The 21,343-nt window shown below is 52.3% G+C and overlaps 2 protein-coding genes across 2 annotated transcripts in view; both read left to right on the top strand.

Moving 5' to 3' along the window:
* The first annotated feature begins 3,564 nt into the window (after window positions 1–3,564).
* Window positions 3,565–11,623, top strand: LOC129713288 (adhesion G protein-coupled receptor A2-like). Its single transcript, XM_055662239.1, is given in 8 exon segments — window positions 3,565–3,809; window positions 4,280–4,351; window positions 5,847–5,918; window positions 8,519–8,590; window positions 8,970–9,075; window positions 9,077–9,134; window positions 10,845–10,965; window positions 11,428–11,623. Coding segments are annotated over 8 exon segments (942 nt in total).
* LOC129713349 (adhesion G protein-coupled receptor A2-like) overlaps window positions 11,431–21,343 on the top strand; it is a 23,795-nt gene continuing 13,882 nt past the window's right edge. Inside the window, exons 1-7 of the mRNA XM_055662336.1 lie at window positions 11,431–11,592; window positions 13,298–13,484; window positions 14,418–14,567; window positions 16,053–16,214; window positions 16,835–17,038; window positions 17,664–17,868; window positions 19,199–19,407. Of these exons, the coding sequence (XP_055518311.1) occupies window positions 13,410–13,484; window positions 14,418–14,567; window positions 16,053–16,214; window positions 16,835–17,038; window positions 17,664–17,868; window positions 19,199–19,407 (1,005 nt within the window). The 5' untranslated portion in view covers window positions 11,431–11,592; window positions 13,298–13,409. The remainder of the gene's footprint in view (window positions 11,593–13,297; window positions 13,485–14,417; window positions 14,568–16,052; window positions 16,215–16,834; window positions 17,039–17,663; window positions 17,869–19,198; window positions 19,408–21,343) is intronic.

The raw sequence follows: 21,343 nt of genomic DNA, 5'->3' as shown, positions 1-21,343 counted from the left end.
CAGAACAAGGGGTCACAGCTTAAGGATAAAGGGGAAGTATTTTAGGACCGAGATGAGAAAAATAAAATTCACACAGAGAGTGGTGAATCTATGGAATTCTCTGCCACAGAAGGTAGTTGAGGCCACACAGTTCATTGGCTATATTTAAGAGGGAGTTAGATGTGGCCCTTGTGGCTAAAGGGATCAGGGGGTATGGGGAGAAGGCAGGGACGGGATACTGAGTTGGATGATCAGCCATGATCATATTGAATGGCGGTGCAGGCTCGAAGGGCCGAATGGCCTCTACTCCTGCACCTATTGTCTATGTTTCATGTTGAATTCTATAATGTTTTGTGTCATTTTTCTTTTTATTAATTTTTCTATGGATGTACGGAAACTTAATTATATTTCTGTGTAAAGCACGTTTGTTTCAACGCGAGTTGATTTAAACGTGCTAAATAAATAAAACTTACTTACTTACTTATTGCAGGCTGGAAGCTGCCCAGACAGGGAGAGGCAGTGTACAGTCATACAGCCTAAACAAGGGTCTCGACCCGAAACGTCACACATTCCTTCTCTAGATACAAAAAGCTGGAGTAACTCAGCGTGACAGGCAGCATCTCTGGAGAGAAGGAGTGGGTGACGTTTCGGGTCGAGACCCTTCTTCCGACTCGACTCGAAACATGAATCAATCCTTCTCTCCAGAGATGCTGCCGGTCCCGCTGAGTTACTCCAGCTTTGTGTGTCTTTTCTTTGGTTTAAACCAGCATCTGCAGTTCCTTCCCCCGCGATCCTTCTCTCCAGAGATGCTGCATGTCTCGCTGAGTTACTCCAACATTTTTGTGTATCAATGATAGAGTTATGGACCTGTACAGCAAGTAAACAGGACCTTCGGCCCACCTTTCCCACATGGGCAAAATGGGCCGAATGGCCTGTTTACTTAGTTGGCATTCTGAGCTATTCTCATTTGCCTAAAAACTACTAATACTTTCCTCTAAATGTTTCCAGTACACATAAAAGTCCAGATGTCTTTTAAATGCCATAATTTTATCTACTGCTTCCTGTGGCAGTACGGACTTCCTGTTCCAGATACGGACTAACTTCATGCGTGAAAAAGTTGCTCCTAAAGTTCCTCTTAAATCTCCCTCCTCCGACCGTAAGTCTGTGCCCTCTAGTTTTGGAATCCTCTACCCCTGGGGGAAAAAGACTGTGAGCGTTCACTAAATGTGTGCCCCTCGTGATCTATTCCGCCTCAATAAGGTCACCCCTCACCCTCCTACGCTCCAAACAAAATAGGCAGCCTATTCAATCTCTCTGAGGTAGACAAAAGTGCTGGAGAAACTCAGCGGGTGCAGCAGCATCTATGGAGCGAAGGAAAAAGGCAACATTTCGGGCCGAAATCTTTCTTCAGACTATCCAATCTCTCCCTGGAGTTTAAGCCCACAAGCACAAGTTGTAATGTTCAAATGTTATAATACCTGCCACAACTACCTCCTCTGGCAGCCGGTTCCATATACCCACCCCCCCCCCCCCCCCCCCCCCCCCCCCCCCCCCCCTCTGTGTGAAAGCCAACCTGATCTCCCGGTGGCTCAGCACTTCAACTCCCCCTCCCATTCCGAATCCGACCTCTCTGTCCTGGGCCTCCACCATGGCCAGAGTTAGCAACACCGGAAATTGGAGGAGCAGCTCCTCGTATTCCGCCTGGGCAGTCTGCACCCTAGCGGCCGAATGGCCTCCTCCTGCACCTATTTTCTATGTTTCTCTGTTTCTATGACATCTTTTGCATTTCGTTGTCTCTGTACTGTACACTGACAATGACAATTAAATTGAATCTGAATCTGAATTGAATCTGATCTCTCCAAGAACAGGGTGACCAAAACTGGACACAGGACACCGAATGTGGTCTTGCCATTATCCTGTACTGCTGTAATGTCTCAACCCGACTGAGAAGAGATGGTCACATCATGAGTTCAATAGACAATGGGTGCAGGAGTAGGCCATTCGGCCCTTCGAGCCAGCACCGCCATTCAATGTGATCATGGCTGATCATCCCCAATAAGTTCCCCGTTCCTGCCTTCTCCCCATATCCCCTGACTCCGCTATTTAGAAGAGCCTTATCTAGCTCTCTCTTGAAAGTATCCAGAGAACCTGCCCTCTGAGGCAGAGAATTCCACAGACTCACAACCCTCTGTGAGAAAAAGTGTTTCCTCGTCTCTGTTCTAAATGGCTTACTCCTTATTCTTAAACTGTGTTGCCCCTGGTTCTGGACTCCCCCAACATCGGGAACATGTTTCCTGCCTCTAGCGTGTCCAAGTCCTTCACAGTCTTATATGTTTCATTGAGATCCAGTATAGACAATGTGGGCCGAAGGGCCTGTTCCTGTGCTGTACTGTTCTATGTTCTATGTCGAGGAAGCAACTACACAGAGTTCCAAGATAAACAAACTATAGGAGTCTCGACCTGAAACGTCACCTATTCCTTCTCTCCAGAGATGCTGCCTGCCCCGCTGAGTTACTCCAGCTTTTTTTTTTGTGTGTCTATCGTGAGTTATGGTTGTGTCAGGCAGACATTGACCAGTGACATTGTCCCATGGTGGCCTTCCAGTGTCCAGCTTTATATCATCAGTTCACACTGTTTAATTAAATACCTGTGCTGGGGCAGGCACGAGGTAATAAAAATGTGGCAGTAAAATTTAATTGGGAATGCCTGAAGCTGCTGGCATGGAAAATATTCCTTTACAGAGTGAGGGCCTGGGACTACTCAAGATGCACACTCCAGGGGACAGAGGCAATCACTGCTCCACACTGAGAGAGAGAGAGAGGCATGAAGGGCTGGGGGTGGGGGCTTATGGTGAGAGGGTCAAAGTTTACAGATACACAGAGGGTGTTTTTTTTCTCTCTTTACGTTGGAACTTTCATTGTATATTCAGAATTATAGAGTTACAGCAAAAGACAGAGACAAAAAGCTGGAGTAACTCAGCGGGTCAGGCAGCATCTCTGGAGAAAAGGAACAGGTGACGTTTCGGGTCGAGACCCTTCTTCAAAGGACAGAATGGGTCAAAATTCTCTGCCTCGGAGGGCGGTGGAGGCGGGTTCTCTGGGTGCTTTCAAGAGAGAGTTAGATAGGGCTCTTAAAAATAGCGGAGTCAGGGGATATGGGGAGAAGGGGGTACTGATTGGGGATGATCAGCCATGATCATATTGAATGGCGGTGCTGGCTTGAAGGGCCGAATGGCCTACTCCTGCACCTATTGTCTATTGTCCTGTCCAGCAGTTTGCAAGCACCACTTATCAAATTGCAACATTACCATCTGTGTCCACGCCTCACTTCACCCCCCCCCCCCCGCCCCCCCCCCACAGCGACCGGTGTTTACAGACACCACTTGTTCCCTCACCACAAATGTAGGACCCGCGCGGTCTCGGGGAGAACGTGCAAACTCCGCACAGACAGCACTCGAGGTCAGGATTGAACCCGGGTCTCTGGCGCTGTGAGGCAGCAGTTCTACCCGCTGCGTCCCGGGACCGGGTCAGTGTCCGTTCGGGCTGGCGGGGGCGAGGCTGGAGTGGTCAGTGGTCAGTGGTCTGGATGACCGGATCGCCGTTACACTGCGGTGTGGGCCGCTGGGCCAGTGGGCGGAGAGTTCAAGAGATGCCGGACTCTCATTACACGCAGGGGTCAGCGGGGGTTAAGTGCGTCAATGATCGACTGAAAGCAAAGCAAACTGTTAATCTGCCGGGGGGCATAGGTCAACCTGCTGGGGTCAACCGTTGCCATGGTGACCGCTGGCCAAGGACCGGCCGGTGGTTGCAGGAGCGGGGACGGGGAGAGGGGTGAGAGATGGCAGGGGTTGGCACGGCTGCCCCAGGAGAGAGGAGCGGTGGGGGGTGGGGGGTGAGATGGCCGCTACGTGTGCGTATACGGGACGGCCGGAGCTGACCGCAGTGGGAGTACAGGCCGCCTGCTCTGGGGGACTCGCTCTGAAGGGGCTGCCCCACTGTACGAGCTAATTCAAGAGGTCTCCCCTGATTCCAACTCGGAGAATTACGGTAATTGCAGCTCGTAGGTACTCGGGGCTCTCGTGGACATTGTTGAACACGTTGAAAAATCTTCGCCAGCTTACCGCGTTTCCCGTGTACCTGCCGTTAGCGTTACGAGCCGCTAAGAGACGTCCCCGAGCTCCGACGTACCCACTACGCGCTTACCACGAGTTTGATTTTTTTTAAACTCGGGAGAGCTCTCGAATTACTTCGTACAGTGGGACAGGGCCTTGACTGTGGGGGCGTTTGTTTTGTCTCCACAGGGACCTGAAGAACAACATGATCAGCACAATCCAGGCTGGAGCCTTTCACGGTCTCTCCGCCTTGAGGCGCCTGTAAGTAACTCACACGCCCTGGATACTGGGGACCCGAGCACATAGAAACATAGAAATTAGGTGCAGGAGTAGGCCATTCGGCCCTTCGAGCCTGCACCGCCATTCAATATGATCATGGCTGATCATCCAACTCAGTATCCCGTACCTGCCTTCTCTCCATACCCCCTGATCCCCTTAGCCACAAGGGCCACATCTAACTCCCTCTTAAATATAGCCAATGAACTGTGGCCTCAACTACCTTCTGTGGCAGAGAGTTCCACAGATTCACCACTCTCTGTGTGAAAAAAGTTCTTCTCATCTCGGTTTTAAAGGATTTCCCCCTTATCCTTAAGCTGTGACCCCCTTGTCCTGGACTTCCCCAACATCGGGAACCATCTTCCTGCATCTAGCCTGTCCAACCCCTTAAGAATTTTGTAAGTTTCTATAAGATCCCCTCTCAACCTCCTAAATTCTAGAGAGTATAAACCAAGTCTATCCAGTCTTTCTTCATAAGACAGTCCTGACATCCCAGGAATCAGTCTGGTGAACCTTCTCTGCACTCCCTCTATGGCAATAATGTCCTTCCTCAGATTTGGAGACCAAAACTGAACGCAATACTCCAGGTGTGGTCTCACCAGACAAACCACCTCCCTCCTCCATCTCCCTCGTACAACCCTTCATCTCTCTCCACCATCTCCAACTCCCTCCCTCCCCTATCTCCATCTCCCTCCACTCCCATCCCGATCCCCTCCATCCTCGACTCCCTAGTCCACCCACCCCAAAACCACCTCTGTGTAGGAAGGAACTGCAGATGCTGGTTTACATCGAAGGCAGACACAGAAAACTCAGCGGGAGAGGGCATCGTCTCTGGAGAGAAGGAATGGGTGACGTTTCGGGTCGAGATTGAAGGAGGGACTCGGCCCGAAACGTCACCTATCCGTGTTCTCCACAGATGCTGCCTGACCCGCTGAGTTACTCCAGCACTCTGTGAAACGTCACCTATCCATGTTCTCCACAGATGCTGCCTGACCCGCTGAGTTACTCCAGCACTCTGTGAAACGTCACCTATCCATGTTCTCCACAGATGCTGCCTGTCCCACTGAGTTACTCCAGCACTGTGTGAAACGTCACCTATCCATGTTCTCCACAGATGCTGCCTGACCCACTGAGTTACTCCAGCACTCTGTTCTCCAGCACTCTGTGTGTCTACCAACACCTTCTCTCCATCCTCACCTTCCCAATACTCCTCCCTGCTATCTTCAAGAGCCCTATCTAGCTCTCTCTGGAAAGTACCCAGAGAACAGTACATCACAGGAACAGGCCATTGGTGTACACGATGCCACGACCAACTCGTATCTGCCTTCACGAGGTCCATGTCCCTACATTCCCTGCGCATCCATGTGTCGATCTAAAAGCCTCCCCAATGCCACGATGGTATTGTGATAGTCTGGTCTTGCAAACCATTAGTTGGTGGCTGACTTTCTTCCTCATTGCAGTCTCTTGTCTTTAATCGCAGGGACCTGTCGAATAATAGAATCGGATGCCTGAACCCTGAAATCTTCCAGAGTCTGACGAGCTTGACCAGGCTGTGAGTATTTGTGGGCCCCACCGCGGGGCCTGCCTTCTGAGACGTGATTGTTGCCCTTTTAAGAAGTCCTCCCTTGGGCATTTAGTTCCTGTTTGAACAGCCATGGTTGAAGGGAGATTTATCTCAAGGTTGTTCAAACTGCTGGAGGGTCTTGGTGGAGTAAGGTCAGGCTGGCTGGCTTCAGTAGAGGGAGGGCCGAGCCAAGGGGGGGATGTGCAGCATTCACTTTATACACGGACGTGGCTGGTGGGGTGTTGCAGCGGGTAGAGCTGATACCTCGCAGCGCCAGGGACCCGGGTTCGATCCCGACCTCGGGTGCTGTCGTTGTGGAGTTCGCATGTTCTCCCTGTGACCGGGTCCGGGCGCTCCGGTTTCCTCCCACATCCCAAAGGCGTGCGGGTTTGCAGGTTAAAACTGACCCTCTGTAAATTTGGGTGGGTAGGGAGCGGATGAGAAAGTTGGGTAGCATAGAACTGGTGTGTGAACGGGTCAGCATGGACCTGATGGGGCGAAAGGCCTGTTTCCGTGCTGTGTCTCCAAACAAGATCGTGGGAGCACAGACATGCTGGCCCATGTCCAGCTTTAACCTCCCCTGACTGAGAAAGACCAGGAGAGAGCTGGTCGATCAAAAATCAAAAGCAGACCATTTCCAAAAGATTTGGTCTCCATTTGTCGACTTATTACCAGTATAGGGTGCAACATAACTCTGAAAATAAACAGTTTCAGGACCTGGGGAGGGGTGAGCAAAGATACGAAGTAGGTATACCCCTTTTTATTTTTTTACAGGGACTCGAAAGAGGGAGCACATATCGCCAATTCTGGCCTCCCTCCACTGGCTCCCGGTGCACTTTCGAGTTCATTTTAAGATACTGTTATTTGTTTTTAAATCTCTGAATGGGCTCGCCCCGCCTTACCTCTCTGAGCTGCTCCACCCATACGCTCCTGCCCGGTCCCTCAGGTCAGCTGGTCAGCTGCTCCTGGAGGTACCGAGGTCTAGTCGGAGGCTCAGAGGGGATAGAGCCTTCTCTGTTGCTGCTCCGGCACTCTGGAACACCCTGCCGTTGCACATCAGACAGGCCCCCTCACAGTACATCTTCAAATCCAGTGTTAAAACCCATTTGTACTCCCTGGCTTTTGACCATGCCTGAGGCTTTGCTTCTGTTTGTGGTGTTTTTGATGTTTCTTTATTTCACATGTCTTTTCCTACTATTTCTTTTGATTGTTATTTTTGGTGTGTATTAACTTTTTTGTCAATGATTAGTGATGTACAGCACTTTGTTGCAGCTATGTTTGTTTTTAAAGTGCTCTATAAATAAAATTATTATTATTATTATTTATTATTTTATTTTACTTCCTTATATCTTTTGTTCTTTGATTCTTTTTTTTCTTTTTTTTAATCTCTTCTTCAGGTTTTAAGTTTCTACCGGCCTCTCTCGATCACTTTCACGCACTTACTATCCTATCTAATTCTCAACTTTCCTTATTTTTAAGGTTTAAAATAAGAAGTGGTGCAGGAAATGTATTATATTATTCTTGGCGTATATCGCTGTAATGTACATTACTTCTAATAAATAAAATATTTTTAAAAATCAAAAAGTATAAACTGCAGATGCCAAAATTCTGAAATCAAATCAGAAAATGCTGGAAACACTCAGCAGGTTGGGCTGCATCAGTGGAGAGAGAACAGGTGATCGATGGTCAGCATGGACTCGGTGGGCCGAAGGGCCTGTTTCCACGCTGCATCTCTGAACTCTAAATCCAGGTCCCAGCAGCTCCCTGCTCACACTAGAGCCCTGCCACTCTGAAACAGTCCCTTCGGCCCACAAAGTCCATGCTGACCCCCCCTACCTGTGTAGGGAGTGGATGAGAAAGTGGGCTAACATAGACCTAGTGTGTGATCGGTGGTCAAAGTGGAGTCACAACCCAAGGCAGAGCAGGGCTGGTGTGGGCAGCAGGTCATAGAAACATAGAAAATAGGTGCAGGAGTAGAGGCCATTCGGCCCTTCGAGCCTGCACCGCCATTCAATATGATCATGGCTGATCATCCACAATCAGTAACCCATGCCTGCTTTCTCCCCATATCCCTTGATTCCACTAGCCCCTAGAGCTCTATCTAACTATCTTTTGAATTCATCCAGTGAATTCATCCAGTGAATTAATCCAGTGAATTCATCCAGTGAATCCACAATCAGTAACCCGCCTGCCTTCTCCCCATATCCCTTGATTCTGTTAGCCCCTAGAGCTCCACCTAACTATCTTTTGAATTCATCCAGTGAATTCATCCAGTGAATTCATCCAGTGAATCCACAATCAGTAACCAGTGCCTACCTTCTCCCCATATCCCTTGATTCCACTAGCCCCTAGAGCTCTATCTAACTCTCTTTTAAATCCATCCAGTGACTTGGCCTCCACTGCCCTCTGTGGCAGAGAATTCCACAGATTCACAACTCTCTGGGTGGGATGGGAGAGGATAGGGTGAGCTGCTGGAGAGAGGGTGAATCCCAGGCCAGCAGCTTGAGACGTAGCCGTGGAGATTGCCTGCCCTCTGCGTGCGTTTAAAGACGGGGTGGTCTAACAGTTGTCCCCTCCATGGTCAACAGGAATCTGTCGGGAAACATCTTCTCCACACTCAACCCTGACCTCTTGGATGGACTGTCATCCCTCAAAGTGATGTGAGTGTCTAGGAGGTCCCTCAAATTGCAGCTATGTGCTCAAAATACTGGTGTATACCGCGCTGTGTGTAGGGGGGGGGTGTGAAGGGGTGGTGGGGGGGTGGGGGGTGAGGGAGTCAGGGGGGGATGTGTGGGGGGGGGGCGCTGCTGTGTGGGGGGGGAGAGGTGAAGGGGGGGTGGGGGGGGGGTGTGGAGTGGGGGGGGTGGAGTAAGGAGAGCTCCACTGTGGGGGGGTGGGTGGAGGGGGGGGGGAGTGGGGGTAGCGCCACTGTGGGGGGGTGGGGGTAGAGCCTCTGTGGGGGGGGAGGGGAAGTGGGGGCTGAGTTGGGATCTGGCGTGCCGCTGCGTGTTACACGCGTGTTGTTGCGGTTGCTTGCAGTGACTTCAACACGGAGCTGCTGGTGTGTGACTGTAATCTGCTGTGGGCGCTGACGTGGGAGAGGAGTCGCTCGGTGAGGATCTCTGAGGACACGGTGTGTGCGTACCCCTAGTGCCCTGCGCGGGACCCCCTTCAGGGAGCTGCAGGAGAGCCAGCTGGTGTGCGGTAAGCATCACACATGCGTGTGCGTGTCCGAACACACGCCCTTCAATCCCCGGCCCCTGGCGATCACGCATGCAGTGTCTATGTGCGTGTGCGTGTGCGTGTCCGAACCTACTCCACGGGTCCCGTGTCCCCGGCGGACACGGGTGTGTGTACACGGCAGGTCCACGCTCCCAGTCACCTGTCCACAAACAGGCAGGTGGAGCAACATCTGGGCAGGGCCTGGGTGTCGGCACATCTGGGGCCCTGGCAGCCGCTGTGCCAGTGGTGGTGGGCACATCTGGATTTCCAGTGATAGGTGGGCACATCTGGATTTCCAGGTGTGTGTGTGTGTGCACACCTGGACTGCCAGTGGTGGTGATCACAGCTGGATTTCCAGTGGTGGGTGTGCACACCTGGACTGCCAGTGATAGCTGGGCACATCTGGATTTCCAGTGGTGGGTGTGCACACCTGGACTGCCAGTGGTGGTGATCACAGCTGGATTTCCAGTGGTGGGTGGGCACAGCTGGGGGTCAGTGGTGGGTGGGCACATCTGGGGACCAGTGGTGGTGATCACAGCTGGATGTCCAGGTGTGTGTGGGTGTGTGCACACCTGGACTACCTCCTTTACCACCTACTCAACCTGCAAATGTAACTTTTTAAAGGGGTTCCCTTTCCCCCCCCGATGTCTGAATCCTCTCCCCGTTTAGAAAGGAAAGTCTACTCCTTTATTCCTTCTACCAAAGTATATGACCGCACACTTTGCCACGCTGTATTCCACCTGTATTCTTTGCTCACTCTCCCAACCTGTCCAAGTCCATCTGCACTTTCTCTACACTGCCTGGTCTTCTACTTCCTGCCTGTCTTCATATTCATAGTTAGAGTCAAGGGGTTGTCCCACTTGGGCGACCTAATCCGCGAGTTCTGGCGAGTTTTCCCTCGACTCATACTCGCAGCGTGGTCGACACGAGGTTGTAGGAGGTCTTCGTAACTCTGCCTCACGCTCGAGAGTGGTATCCGCGTACTCGAGGACTCAGCTAGGTCGTGGCGTATTTTTCAACGCGCTGAAAAAAAGGTTCGCCATGGAAAAAAAATCAATACTTTTTTACTCGTAGGTTTAGTCGTGGTAGGTCGGCAAGTTAGTCGTAGGTAATCGAGGGTAGTCGAAGGTAGTTGTAGGTAGTTAGAATAGTTTCTTTATTGTCATTGTAACATGAACCATGTACAACGAAATTTAAAATTTCGTTGTACATGGTTCATGTTACAATGACAATAAAGAAACTATTCTATTCTAGTTGTAGGTAGTCTTCATCATGGTTGAAGGAGGTTGGCTTCACTCTCCATTATTCGGTGTCCAATTTTCCCAAAGTTAGTGGTAGCTAGTTGAAGCTAGTCTTCAACATGGTTGAAGGAGGTTTTCAACATGGTTGAAGGAGGTTTTCAACATAGTTGAAGGAGGTTTTCAACATAGTTGTAGGAGGTCTTCAACATGTCTTTTTTCAAACTCTTCTAAACTTGCCAATTAGATTGCCCTAGTGGGACAGCCCCTTGAGATTTAGCTCTTAGCGCTAACGGAATCAAAAGAAGTGGGGAAAAAGCTGGAAAGGGGGGTACTGATGCTGGATGATCAGCCATGAGGGGGTGCAGTGGATGGGGGGAGGGGGGGGAGCGGTGTGGGGGGTGGTGGGGGGGGCCTCCAGCCAGCTCATTCTCCCCTTCCCTTGTGGTTCTAGATGGGCCGCTGGAGCTGCCGTTCCTGCAGCTGATCCCGGTGATGAGGCAGGTGGTCTTCCAGGGAGACCGGCTCTCCCTTCCTCTGCACCGCCCCTACCTGGACAACAGCACACGCGTGTTGTGTGTGTGCGTGTGTGTGTGTGTATATGTGTCTGTGTGTGTGTGTGTATATATATATATATGTATGTGTGTGTGTATATGTCTGTGTGTGTGTGTGTGTATGCATGTGTGTGTGTGTGTATATGTGTATGTGTGTGTGTGTATATGTCTGTGTGTGTGTGTGTGTGTGTGTGTGTGTATGTGTGTGTGTGTGTGTGTGTGCGTGTGTGTGTGTGTGTATGTGTGTAGATGTCTATGTGTGTGTGTGTGTGTGTGTGTGTGTGTGTGTGTGTGTGTGTGTGTGTGTGTGTGTGTGTGTGTGTGTGTGTGTGTATATGTGTCTGTGTGTGTGTGTGTGTGTCTGTGTGTGTCTGTGTGTGTGTGTGTGTGTGTGTGTGTGTGTGTCTGTATGTGTTTGCGTGTGTGTGTGTGTGTGCGTGCGCGTGTGTGTGCGTGTGTGTGTGTCTCTCTCTCTCTCTACAGTGAGCTGATCCTGTCCAACATCTACCTGCTGGCCAGTGGGGAGTGGGAGTGCGTCATCGCCACGGCCCGGGGCAACGCCTCGCTCAAGGTGGACATCGTGGTCATCGACACGTCCGCTACCTACTGCCCTGCCCAGCGGGTGGCCAACAACAGAGGGGAGTTCAGGTCAGTCCGTCCCCTGGCCTGGACGCAGTGAAGTGCCCACTATCCTGTCCCTCACTCTCTCAGTCTGTGGTGTGATATTGGGGGGCAGCTGGGCTGTGGGGGATGAGGGAGAGTGCAGGAATCGCCCCGACTTCAACTCCACTCTCACTGAGGACTGAACACCTGTCCCTCATGTGGAGGAATGAACTGCAGATGCCAGTTTCAACCGAAGATAGACACAGAGTGCTGGAGTAACTCAGCGGGACAGGCAGCATCTCTGGATAGAAGGAATGGGTGACGTTTCGGGTTGAGACCCTTCAAAGGTCTCGACCCGAACTGCCACCCATCCCTGTCCCGCTGAGTTATGCCCCCGTCCCACTTAGTAAACCTGAACGGAAACCTCTGGAGACTTTGCGCCCCACCCAAGGTTTCCGCGCGCGGTTCCCGGAGGTTGCAGGTGGTTGCCGGAGGTTGCAGGCAGTGGAAGCAGGAAGGGAGACTGACAAAAACCTCCGGGAACCGCACGGAAACCTTGGGCGGGGCGCAAAGTCTCCACAGGTTTCCGTTCAGGTCTCCTAAGTGGGACAGGGGCATTACTCCAGCATTTTGTGTGTGTGTGTTAAGTGAAATATGAGGTGCTGTTTTCTCCCATTTGCGATTGCCAACATGGGCATGGTGGAATTGTTGGGGCTGGTGGACAGCGGTGAGGTTCGATACGGAGGAACGATGTCCCTGTGATGATCTATGCGGGGGGAAGGGGGGAACCTTGCCTATGGGTGAATATCTCGAGGGGTTTGAGGTGGAGGTGAGATGGGACCTGAGGGTGTGACTGTCCAGGGGCTCCCTCTGGTGGCGAGCACGGCCACTGCGGGGGAACCCAGTTAATCGCCTATTTCCTTCGCTCCATAGATGCTGCTGCACCCGCTGAGTTTCTCCAGCATTTTTGTGTACCTTCCAGTTTAATTTACTGTGGGTCCTCTTAGACAATAGACAATAGGTGCAGGAGTAGGCCATTCGGCCCTTCGAGCCAGCATTGCCATTCAATGTGATCATGGCTGATCGTCCCCAATCAGTACCCCGTTCCTGCCTTCTCCCCATATCCCCTGACTCCGCTATCTCTAAGAGCCCTATCTAGCTCTCTCTTGAAAGCATCCAGAGAACCTGCCTCCACCGCCCTCTGAGGCAGAGAATTCTGACTTATCTTTGTGGATCAGGCCACGGAATGGGAATGCTGGAGTGCCGTGCATGGTGCCGTGAGGTAGTGCCCCTGCCTGCTGCGCAGTGGGCTGGGGCACAGTTTTTAGTTTCGAGATACAGCGTGAAAACAGGCCATTCGGCCCATCGAGCCCGAGCGATCCCTGCATCCCAACACTACCCTACACAATGTGTGGGAAAGAACTGCAGGTGCTGGTCTAAATCTACGATAGACACAAAAATCCGGAGTAACTCAGCGGGACGGGCAGCATCTCTGGAGAGAAGGAATGGGTGACGTTTCGGGTCGAGACCCTTCTTCAGACAGATGAGTCTGAAGTAACAAGTTACATTTACACTAAGCCAAACCGGGACGTCTTTGGAGTGTGGGAGATCTCGGAGTAAACCCACGCGGGTCATGGGGAGAACGTGCAAACTCCGTACAGACAGCACCCGTAGTCGGGATCGAACCATGGATCTGGGGCTCTGGTGCTGTACGGTGGTGCTGACACGGCGTGCGTTTGTTCCCATACAGGTGGCCACGGACGTTGGCGGGGATTACAGTCCACCGGCCGTGTCAACAGTACCCTCACCCCTCCTCGCCCGCCCGGGACCAGCTGACCGCCCGCAAGTGTAACCGCTCCGGGATGTGGGAGGAGGCGGATTATTCCCACTGCCTCTACATCAATGACCACACTCGGGTGCTCTCCTCATTCATCCTGGTGAGTCCCAGCTGTCTCTCTCCCCCCCCAGGAGGAGACCCAAACCTGTCCCATCCTGGGATGGCAGGACTTTCATATGAAGAAAGACTGGATAGACTCGGCTTGTACTCGCTGGAATTCAGAAGATTGAGGGGGGGATCTTATAGAAACATACAAAATTCTTAAAGGGTTGGACAGGCTAGATGCAGGAAGATTGTTCCCGATGTTGGGGAAGTCCAGGACAAGGGGCCACACAGTTTAAAGATAAGGGGGAAATCTTTTAGGACCGAGATGAGGAAAACATTTTTCACACAGAGAGTGGTGAATCTGTGGAATTCTCTGCCACAGAAGGTAGTTGAGGCCACACAGTTCATTGGCTATATTTAAGAGGGAGTTAGATGTGGCCCTTGTGGCTAAAGGGATCAGGGGGTATGGAGAGAAGGCAGGGATGGGATACTGAGTTGGATGATCAGCCATGATCATATTGAATGGCGGTGCAGGCTTGAAGGGCCGAATGGCCTCTACTCCTGCACCTATTTTCTATTTTTCTATGTTTCTATCCACATACATGTCTAACTGTTTCTTAATAGCACCAAGAAAGGAGCATAAAAGCATCAAGGCAAACATACTTGGCTAATAAAATCTATTAAATTCAATTCAAATGCTAGGATAGTCCCAGCTTCAACTACCTCCTCTGGCAGCTCGTTCCGTACACCCTTTGTGCGAAAAAGTTACCCCTCAGATTCCTATTAAACCGTTTCCCCTTCACCTTAAACCTGTGTCCTCTGGCCCTTGATTCGCTTACTCTGGGCAAGAGAGTAGAGGAACAGCTTCTTCCCCTCTGTTATCAGGCATCTTCTGCCACTGCATTCGCTCCAGGACAGTAGCTATACCACTGCGCCTCCGTGACTGCCTCGTGATATAAACGCTAGCGTTGAGTTTGTCTCTCGGCAGATGCCGGTCAACAGTAGCACAGTCCTCCCGCTCGCTCACAGGCTACTCGCCTACACGATCGAGGCCACCAGCTTCCTGGACATGATGGATGTGATATACGTCTCCCAGATGGTTGAGAAGTTCATCGGATGGACGGGCGAGATCCACGAGGTAACGTTCCCGCGCCTGCCCCTGGGTCTTTGGGACCTTGTCTCCTTCCCTTGTGGAGGGGCTGTTGTCCTCTGATGGTTCTTCCCCAGTGTCGAGGGGAGGGGAGAGGCTGGAGGTGTTGGGAGGGGGAACCTCACAGGCTAAACGTTCCATCAGATGCAACTCGGCCCTGTTAGAGTCACAGTCTCACAGCACATAAACAGGCCCTTCAGCCCAACTTGCCCACACCGACCAACATGCCCCATCTACACTAGTCCCACCTGCCTGCATTGGCCCAAATCTCCCCACATCTGTCCTATACACATTACAGTGAAACACAGATAGACACAACAAGCTGGAAACAGAACCATTTCATACATCCTGTTTCCCTCTCCCCGACTCTCAGTCTGAAGAAGGGTCTCGACCCCGAAACATCACCCATTCCTTCTCTCCAGAGATGCTGCCTGTCCCGCTGAGTTACTCCAGCATTTTGTGTCTATCTTCAATTTAAACCAGCATCTGCAGTTCCTTCCCACACACTGGTTTGTTAAGGTCTGCACATTCTTATGGACAAATCTCTCTCTCCTCTCTGGAACTTGCAAAGTTTAGTTTAGTTTAGAGTTTGGAGCTACAGCGTGGACACAGGCCCTTCAGCCCATCAAGTCCGGCAGTCCAGCGATCCCTGCATACTAATCCTATCCTACGCAAGTTAGGGGACAATTCACAATTTCACAAACCTGCACGTCTTTGGAGTGTGAAGGGAAATCGGAGAACCTGGAAAAACCCCACACGGGTCACGGGGAGAATGTATAAACTCTGTAGTCGGGATCGAACCCAGGATCGCTGGCACTGTGAGGCGGGAACTCTACCGCTGCGCCACTGTGTGCTGTCCCAGCTTTGTTGTGAGAGCTCAGTTGGAGAGGCAAAGACTAATGTGTTCCCTCCTTCTCCCCTTCCCATCCACCTGCTCCTCTCTTCTCCATCTCATTGTCCGCCCTCTAATCTTCCATCCTCTCCCCTCTCTGCCCATTCCCGCGACTCTCTCACTGAGACATTCCCCCCCCGCGCCCTCTCTCAACCCTCTCTATCTCTCCCTTCCAACCCCCTCCCCACTATAACTACGCTACTCCCCCCCCTCTCCCTGACACCCTCTTCCTCAACCCACTCCTCCCTCCCCTCTACTTCCCTTCCCCATCTTTCTATCCCCCCTCCTCTACAAACCTCTGCCCCTCACTCTCCCCTCCCTCGATCTCTCCCCTCTCCTCCCTCCCTCTCCCCTCTTACCCTCCCTATCCCTTCATCCCCCCCGTCCCTCTCCCACTCTCCCTGCTCTCTCCCTCCACCCCACCTCCCTCCCGCTCCCTCTCTCTCCACTCTCCCCCTCACTCCCCGACTCTACCCCTCTGTTCTCCACTCTCCCCACTCTCTCCCTCTCTCCCCTCTCTCCCCCTATCTTCCCCTCCCTGCCCCCACTCTGCCCCTCTCTTGCCCCCCCCCCCCCCCCAGCTTGGGGAGCTGATAGTGGGGATGGCGAGTAACCTGATGCGTGTGGATGCGGGGGTTCTGCGTCTGGCCCAGCAGGAGAGTGGTGCGTGTACGCGGGTGGTCCGGGCCGTGGAGCGTATCGCCAGCCTCATCCTCACCGCCAACTCCCAAACCATCAGCAAGGTGGGTGTTAATAATGCCCAGTCCTTGGAACTTCTCCCGATGCCAGGAATACCGCCCGATCCTGGGAATACCGCCCGATCCCGGGAATACCGCCCGATCCCGGGAATACCGCCCGATCCCAGGAATACCGCCCGATCCCAGGAATACCGCCCGATCCCAGGAATACCGCCCGATCCCAGGAATACCGCCCGATCCCAGGAATACCGCCCGATCCCAGGAATACCGCCCGATCCCAGGAATACTGCCCGATCCCGGGAATACCCCCCGATCCCGGGAATACCGCCTGATCCCGGGAATACCGCCCCATCCCAGGAATACCGTCAGATCCCAGGAATACCGCATGGTCCCTGGAACCGCTCCAGATACTGGGAATACCACCCGAACCCGGGAATGCCAACACGATCATGGGAATACTGGCCACCAATCCCTGGAATACCGCCCGATTCCGGCAATATCCACCCCCCAACCCAGGGACTGCCCCAATCGTGATAATACCGACACGATCCCAGGAACACTGGTCCCGATGCCGGGAAAACCGGATGATCCTGGGAATACTGGCCGATCCTGGGAATGCCGACTCATTCTCCCCCTGTCTCATCTGGTGGTCGTTCCTCCCGCAGGTTTCGGGCAACATTGCGGTGGAGGCGTTCCTGGTGAAGCCGGCCAGCTTCCTGGGCCTGGGCTGCACTGCCTTCCACCGCCTCCCTCCGCCCGGGAACGCCGGGAACACCGCGCCCCCTCCCACTCTCCCCCTCCCCCTCCCCCTCCGCTTCCGCTGCAGTGCCGGCAACCGCAACACTTCCCTCACCGGCTTCCCCATCAAGGTGAGTCCGGGGTCAGGGTGGGGTCAAGGTGGAGGGGTCAGGGTGGAGAGGTCAGGCTGGAGGTGTCAGACCGGGGTCAGAGTGGAGGGGTCAGACTGGAGGGGTCATGCTGGGGTCGGGGGTGGAGAGGTCGGGGTGGAGGAGTCAGACTGGGGTCAGGGTCAGGGAGGGGTCAGAGCAGGGTCGGGGTGGAGTAGTCAGGCTGGGGTCAGGGGGTGGTGGGGGTCAGACCAGGGTCAGGGTGGAGGGGTCGTGTCAGGGGGAGGGGGGTGGAGAGATCAGGCTGGGGTCAGGGTGGATGGGGTCAGACGGGGGGTCAGGGTGGTCAGGGGGGTCAGAGCAGGGTCAGGGTGGAGGGGTCATGCTGGAGGGGTCAGACTGGGGTCAGGGTGGAGGGGTCAGGCTGGGGTCAAGGTGGAGGGGTCAGGGTGGAGAGGTCGGGCTGGGGTCAAGGTGGAGGGGTCAGACTGGTGTCAGGCTGGAGAGGTCAGGCTGGAGGGGTCAGGCTGGGGTCAAGGTGGAGCAGGTCAGGCTGGGGTCAAGGTGGAGCAGGTCAGGCTGGGGTCAGGGTCAGGCTGGGGTCAGTGCATGGCCCGGTGACCCGCTGCTCCCTCTCTGCCCCCAGAACAGTGAGGCGCTGGCCGCGGTGCAGCTTCCCCCGGCGCTGTTTGCCGGCGTGACCGACGTTCCCCGCACCAACGCCACCTGCTGGCTGCAGTTCGTGGCGTTCCGCAACGGCAATCTCTTCCCCAGCACCGGCAACACGAGTGGTCTCGCCGACCGCGGGCAGGACAGGACCCCCGCCACACCCGTCATCTTCACCTCCGCAGGTGAGTGGCCGGAGACCAGGTGAGTGGCCACAGAATGTCCGGAGAACAGGGACATGAGTGACCACAGTGACCAGAGACCAGGGGACTGGGGACAGCTGAGTGACCGGAAGGTGGTGGGAGACGGGGAGCAAGTGAGTGACCACATAGTGGTCAGAGACCAGGACCCCGGGTGTAGATGAGAGTGTCCAGAGTGACCAGAAGGTGGCCAGTGGCCAGGCACAGGTGAGTGACCACAGTGGCCGGAGATCGTCAGCAGGTGGGTGGTTCAGGGAGACCCAGTGCAGGTAAGACAGGTGTGGTCAGTCTACTCACCTCTCCCCCACACACACATAAATATATTCATGCCCCCGGGGTTGTCTCCCAAAGCCGACCTTGAAGGTGCGGTAGACCCTTCCCTGGTTCCCTCTTCAGGCGATGAGCAAGCTCAGTAGAAGAGTTAGTTTTACCCGATGGGAGAGGGGAGCAGAGGGAGTGACCGGGGTGCGACTGGTCCTTGATGATCCGTGAGGTGTAGATGGAGTCAATGGAGGGGAGGTTGGTTTGTGTGATGGTCTGGGCTGCGTCCGCAATTCGCTGCCATTTCTTGCGGTCTTGGATGGAAGATGATCCCAAACCGAGCTGTCATGCATCCCGATAAAATGTTGAGACTCGGTACATAGAAACATAGAAACATAGAAATTAGGTGCAGGAGTAGGCCATTCGGCCCTTCGAGCCTGCACCGCCATTCAATATGATCCTCGCTGATCAACCAACTCAGTATCCCGTACCTGCCTTCTCTTCATACCCCCTGATCCCCTTAGCCACAAGGGCCACATCTAACTCCCTCTTAAATATAGCCAATGAACTGTGGCCTCAACTACCCTCTGCGGCAGGGAGTTCCAGAGATTCACCACTCTCTGTGTGAAAAAAGTTCTTCTCATCTCGGTTTTAAAGGATTTTCCCCCTTATCCTTAAGCTGTGACCCCTTGTCCTGGACCTTCCCCAACATCGGGAACAATCTTCCTGCATCTAGCCTGTCCAACCCCTTAAGAATTTTGTAAGTTTCTATAAGATCCCCTCTCAATCTCCTAAATTCTAGAGAGTATAAACCAAGTCTATCCAGTCTTTCTTCATAAGACAGTCCTGACATCCCAGGAATCAGTCTGGTGAACCTTCTCTGCACTCCCTCTATGGCAATAATGTCCTTCCTCAGATTTGGAGACCAAAACTGTACGCAATACTCCAGGTGTGGTCTCACCAAGACCCCGTACAACTGCAGTAGAACCTCCCTGCTCGGGGCAATACACGGGACAGTAAACTGTAACTGACTGTGCTGCTTCCCCTGGTACAGGTGGGTGTGGAGTGGAGGAGCTGGCCGAACCGATCCAGGTGTCCCTACGTCACTGGAAGCCAGGTGATGACCAGGTGGCTGCCAGCTGGGACTTTGACCTGCTGGACGGCTTGGGTGGTTGGCAGGAATCAGGGTGCCAAATATCCCAGACTCAGGGTAACATCAGCACCCTGAGGTGCCACCAGTTCAGCAACGTGGTCCTTCTGAAGGTGAGTGTGCAGCAGCAGATACAGCCTCTTGATTCTTCCAAAGATCGACACAAAAAGCTGGAGTAACTCAGCGGGACAGGCAGCGTCTCTGGAGAGAAGGAATGGCTTCTTCAGAATTCTCCCATATCTCCCTTGCCCCCGACTCTCATTGTGAAAATGGGTCTCGGCCCATTTGTGTGATTGCAGACAGATTAACAAAGGTACGGTATAGAAACATGGAAAATAGGTGCAGGAGGAGGCCATTCGGCCCTTTGAGCCAGCACCGCCATTCATTGCGATCATGGCTGATCGTCCCCAATCAATAACCCGTGCCTGCCTTCTCCCCATATCCCTTGATTCTACCAGCCCCTAGAGCTCTATCTAACTCTCTCTTAAATCCTCCACTGCCCTCTGTGGCAGGGAATTCCACAAATTCACAACTCTCTGGGTGAAAAAGTTTTTTTCTCACCTCGGTCTTAAATGGCCTCCCCTTTATTCTGAGACTGTGTGTGGCCCCTGGTTCTGGACTCGCCCAACATTGGGAACATTTTTTCATGCATCCAGCTTGTCCAGTCCTTTTATAATTTTATATGTTTCTATAAGATTTCCCCCTCATCCTTCTAAACTCCAGTGAATACAAGCCTAGTCTTTTCAATCTTTCCTCGTATGACAGTCCCGCCATCCCGTATGTATAATGTAGAAATATTACAGCACAGAAACACACACTCAATTATAGTCTAGACTCTAGACACCTTTAATAGAAGCTGGATAGTTATATTGGGGAGAAGGGAAGAGGCTTAGAAAGGGTAGACACTAAGAGGGTAAAATGGCAGCTGAATCATCCTACCACAACCAGAGAGCAGTGCTGAACTACTATCTAATTCTTAAGTGACCCTCAGACTAGAGAGTTTTTTTTTTTTTTTTTTTAATATTTTATTTTATTAGAAGTAAGCACAGTCATATGGCACCAAAGTGCCTAATATATATTTTCATAATACATTTTATGTACAACTTCTTTTTTTTTTTTGTTACATTGAAAAAAGATGAGAATAAGAAAAAGAAGTTAGATAGTAAAGGATGGAGAAAGATGTGAAATATATAGTGTGTGAAGAAAGAAAACGAGTAAATGAAGAAAGTTGAGAGAGAAAATAGTGAAAAGAAAAGGAGATCATTATTTATAATCTTGACCAACCCTCGTCCAGTCCTGAAACAGATATTTATTACAATCGTGTTGTAAACCCTCAGACTATCCTTGATCGGACTTTGCTGGCTTTACCTTGCACTAAACGTTATTCGCTTATCATGTATCTACACACTGTAAATGGATCGATTGTAATCATGTATTGTCTTTCTGCTGACTGGATAGCTGGCAACAAAAGCTTTTCACTGTACCTCGGCACACGTGACAATAAACTAAACTCAATGTTCAAGGAGAGACTGCAGATGCTGGAGAATTGAAGGTAGGCAAAATTGCTGGAGAAACTCAGCGGGTGCGGCAGCATCTATGGAGCGAAGGAAATAGGCAACGTTTCGTCCCGAAACGTTGCCTATTTCCTTCAGTCTGAAGGAGGGTTTCGGGCCGAAACGTTGCCTATTTCCTTCAGTCTGAAGAAGGGTTTCGTCCCGAAACTTTGCCTATTTCCTTCAGCCTGAAGAAGGGTTACGGGCCGAAACGTTGCCTATTTCCTTCAGTCTAAAGAAGGGTTTCGGGCCGAAATGTTGCCTATTTCTTTCAGTCTGAAGAAGGGTTTCGTCCCGAAACGTTGCCTATTTCCTTCAGTCTGAAGAAGGGTTTCGTCCCGAAACGTTGCCTATTTCCTTCAGTCTGAAGAAGGGTTTCGGGCCGAAACGTTGCCTATTTCCTTCGCTCCATAGATGCTGCATAGAATTTCTCCAGCAATTCTATCTATAAACTAAACTGATCCTGGTTCCCAAATTTCGCTCCTGATCACAAGGC

This window comes from Leucoraja erinacea, chromosome 35, assembly GCF_028641065.1.
Source record: "Leucoraja erinacea ecotype New England chromosome 35, Leri_hhj_1, whole genome shotgun sequence".
In the NCBI taxonomy this organism is placed as follows: Eukaryota; Metazoa; Chordata; class Chondrichthyes; order Rajiformes; family Rajidae; genus Leucoraja; species Leucoraja erinaceus.
Note: the sequence above shows the minus strand (reverse complement) of the source record. Positions and strands in the feature narration are given on the sequence as shown.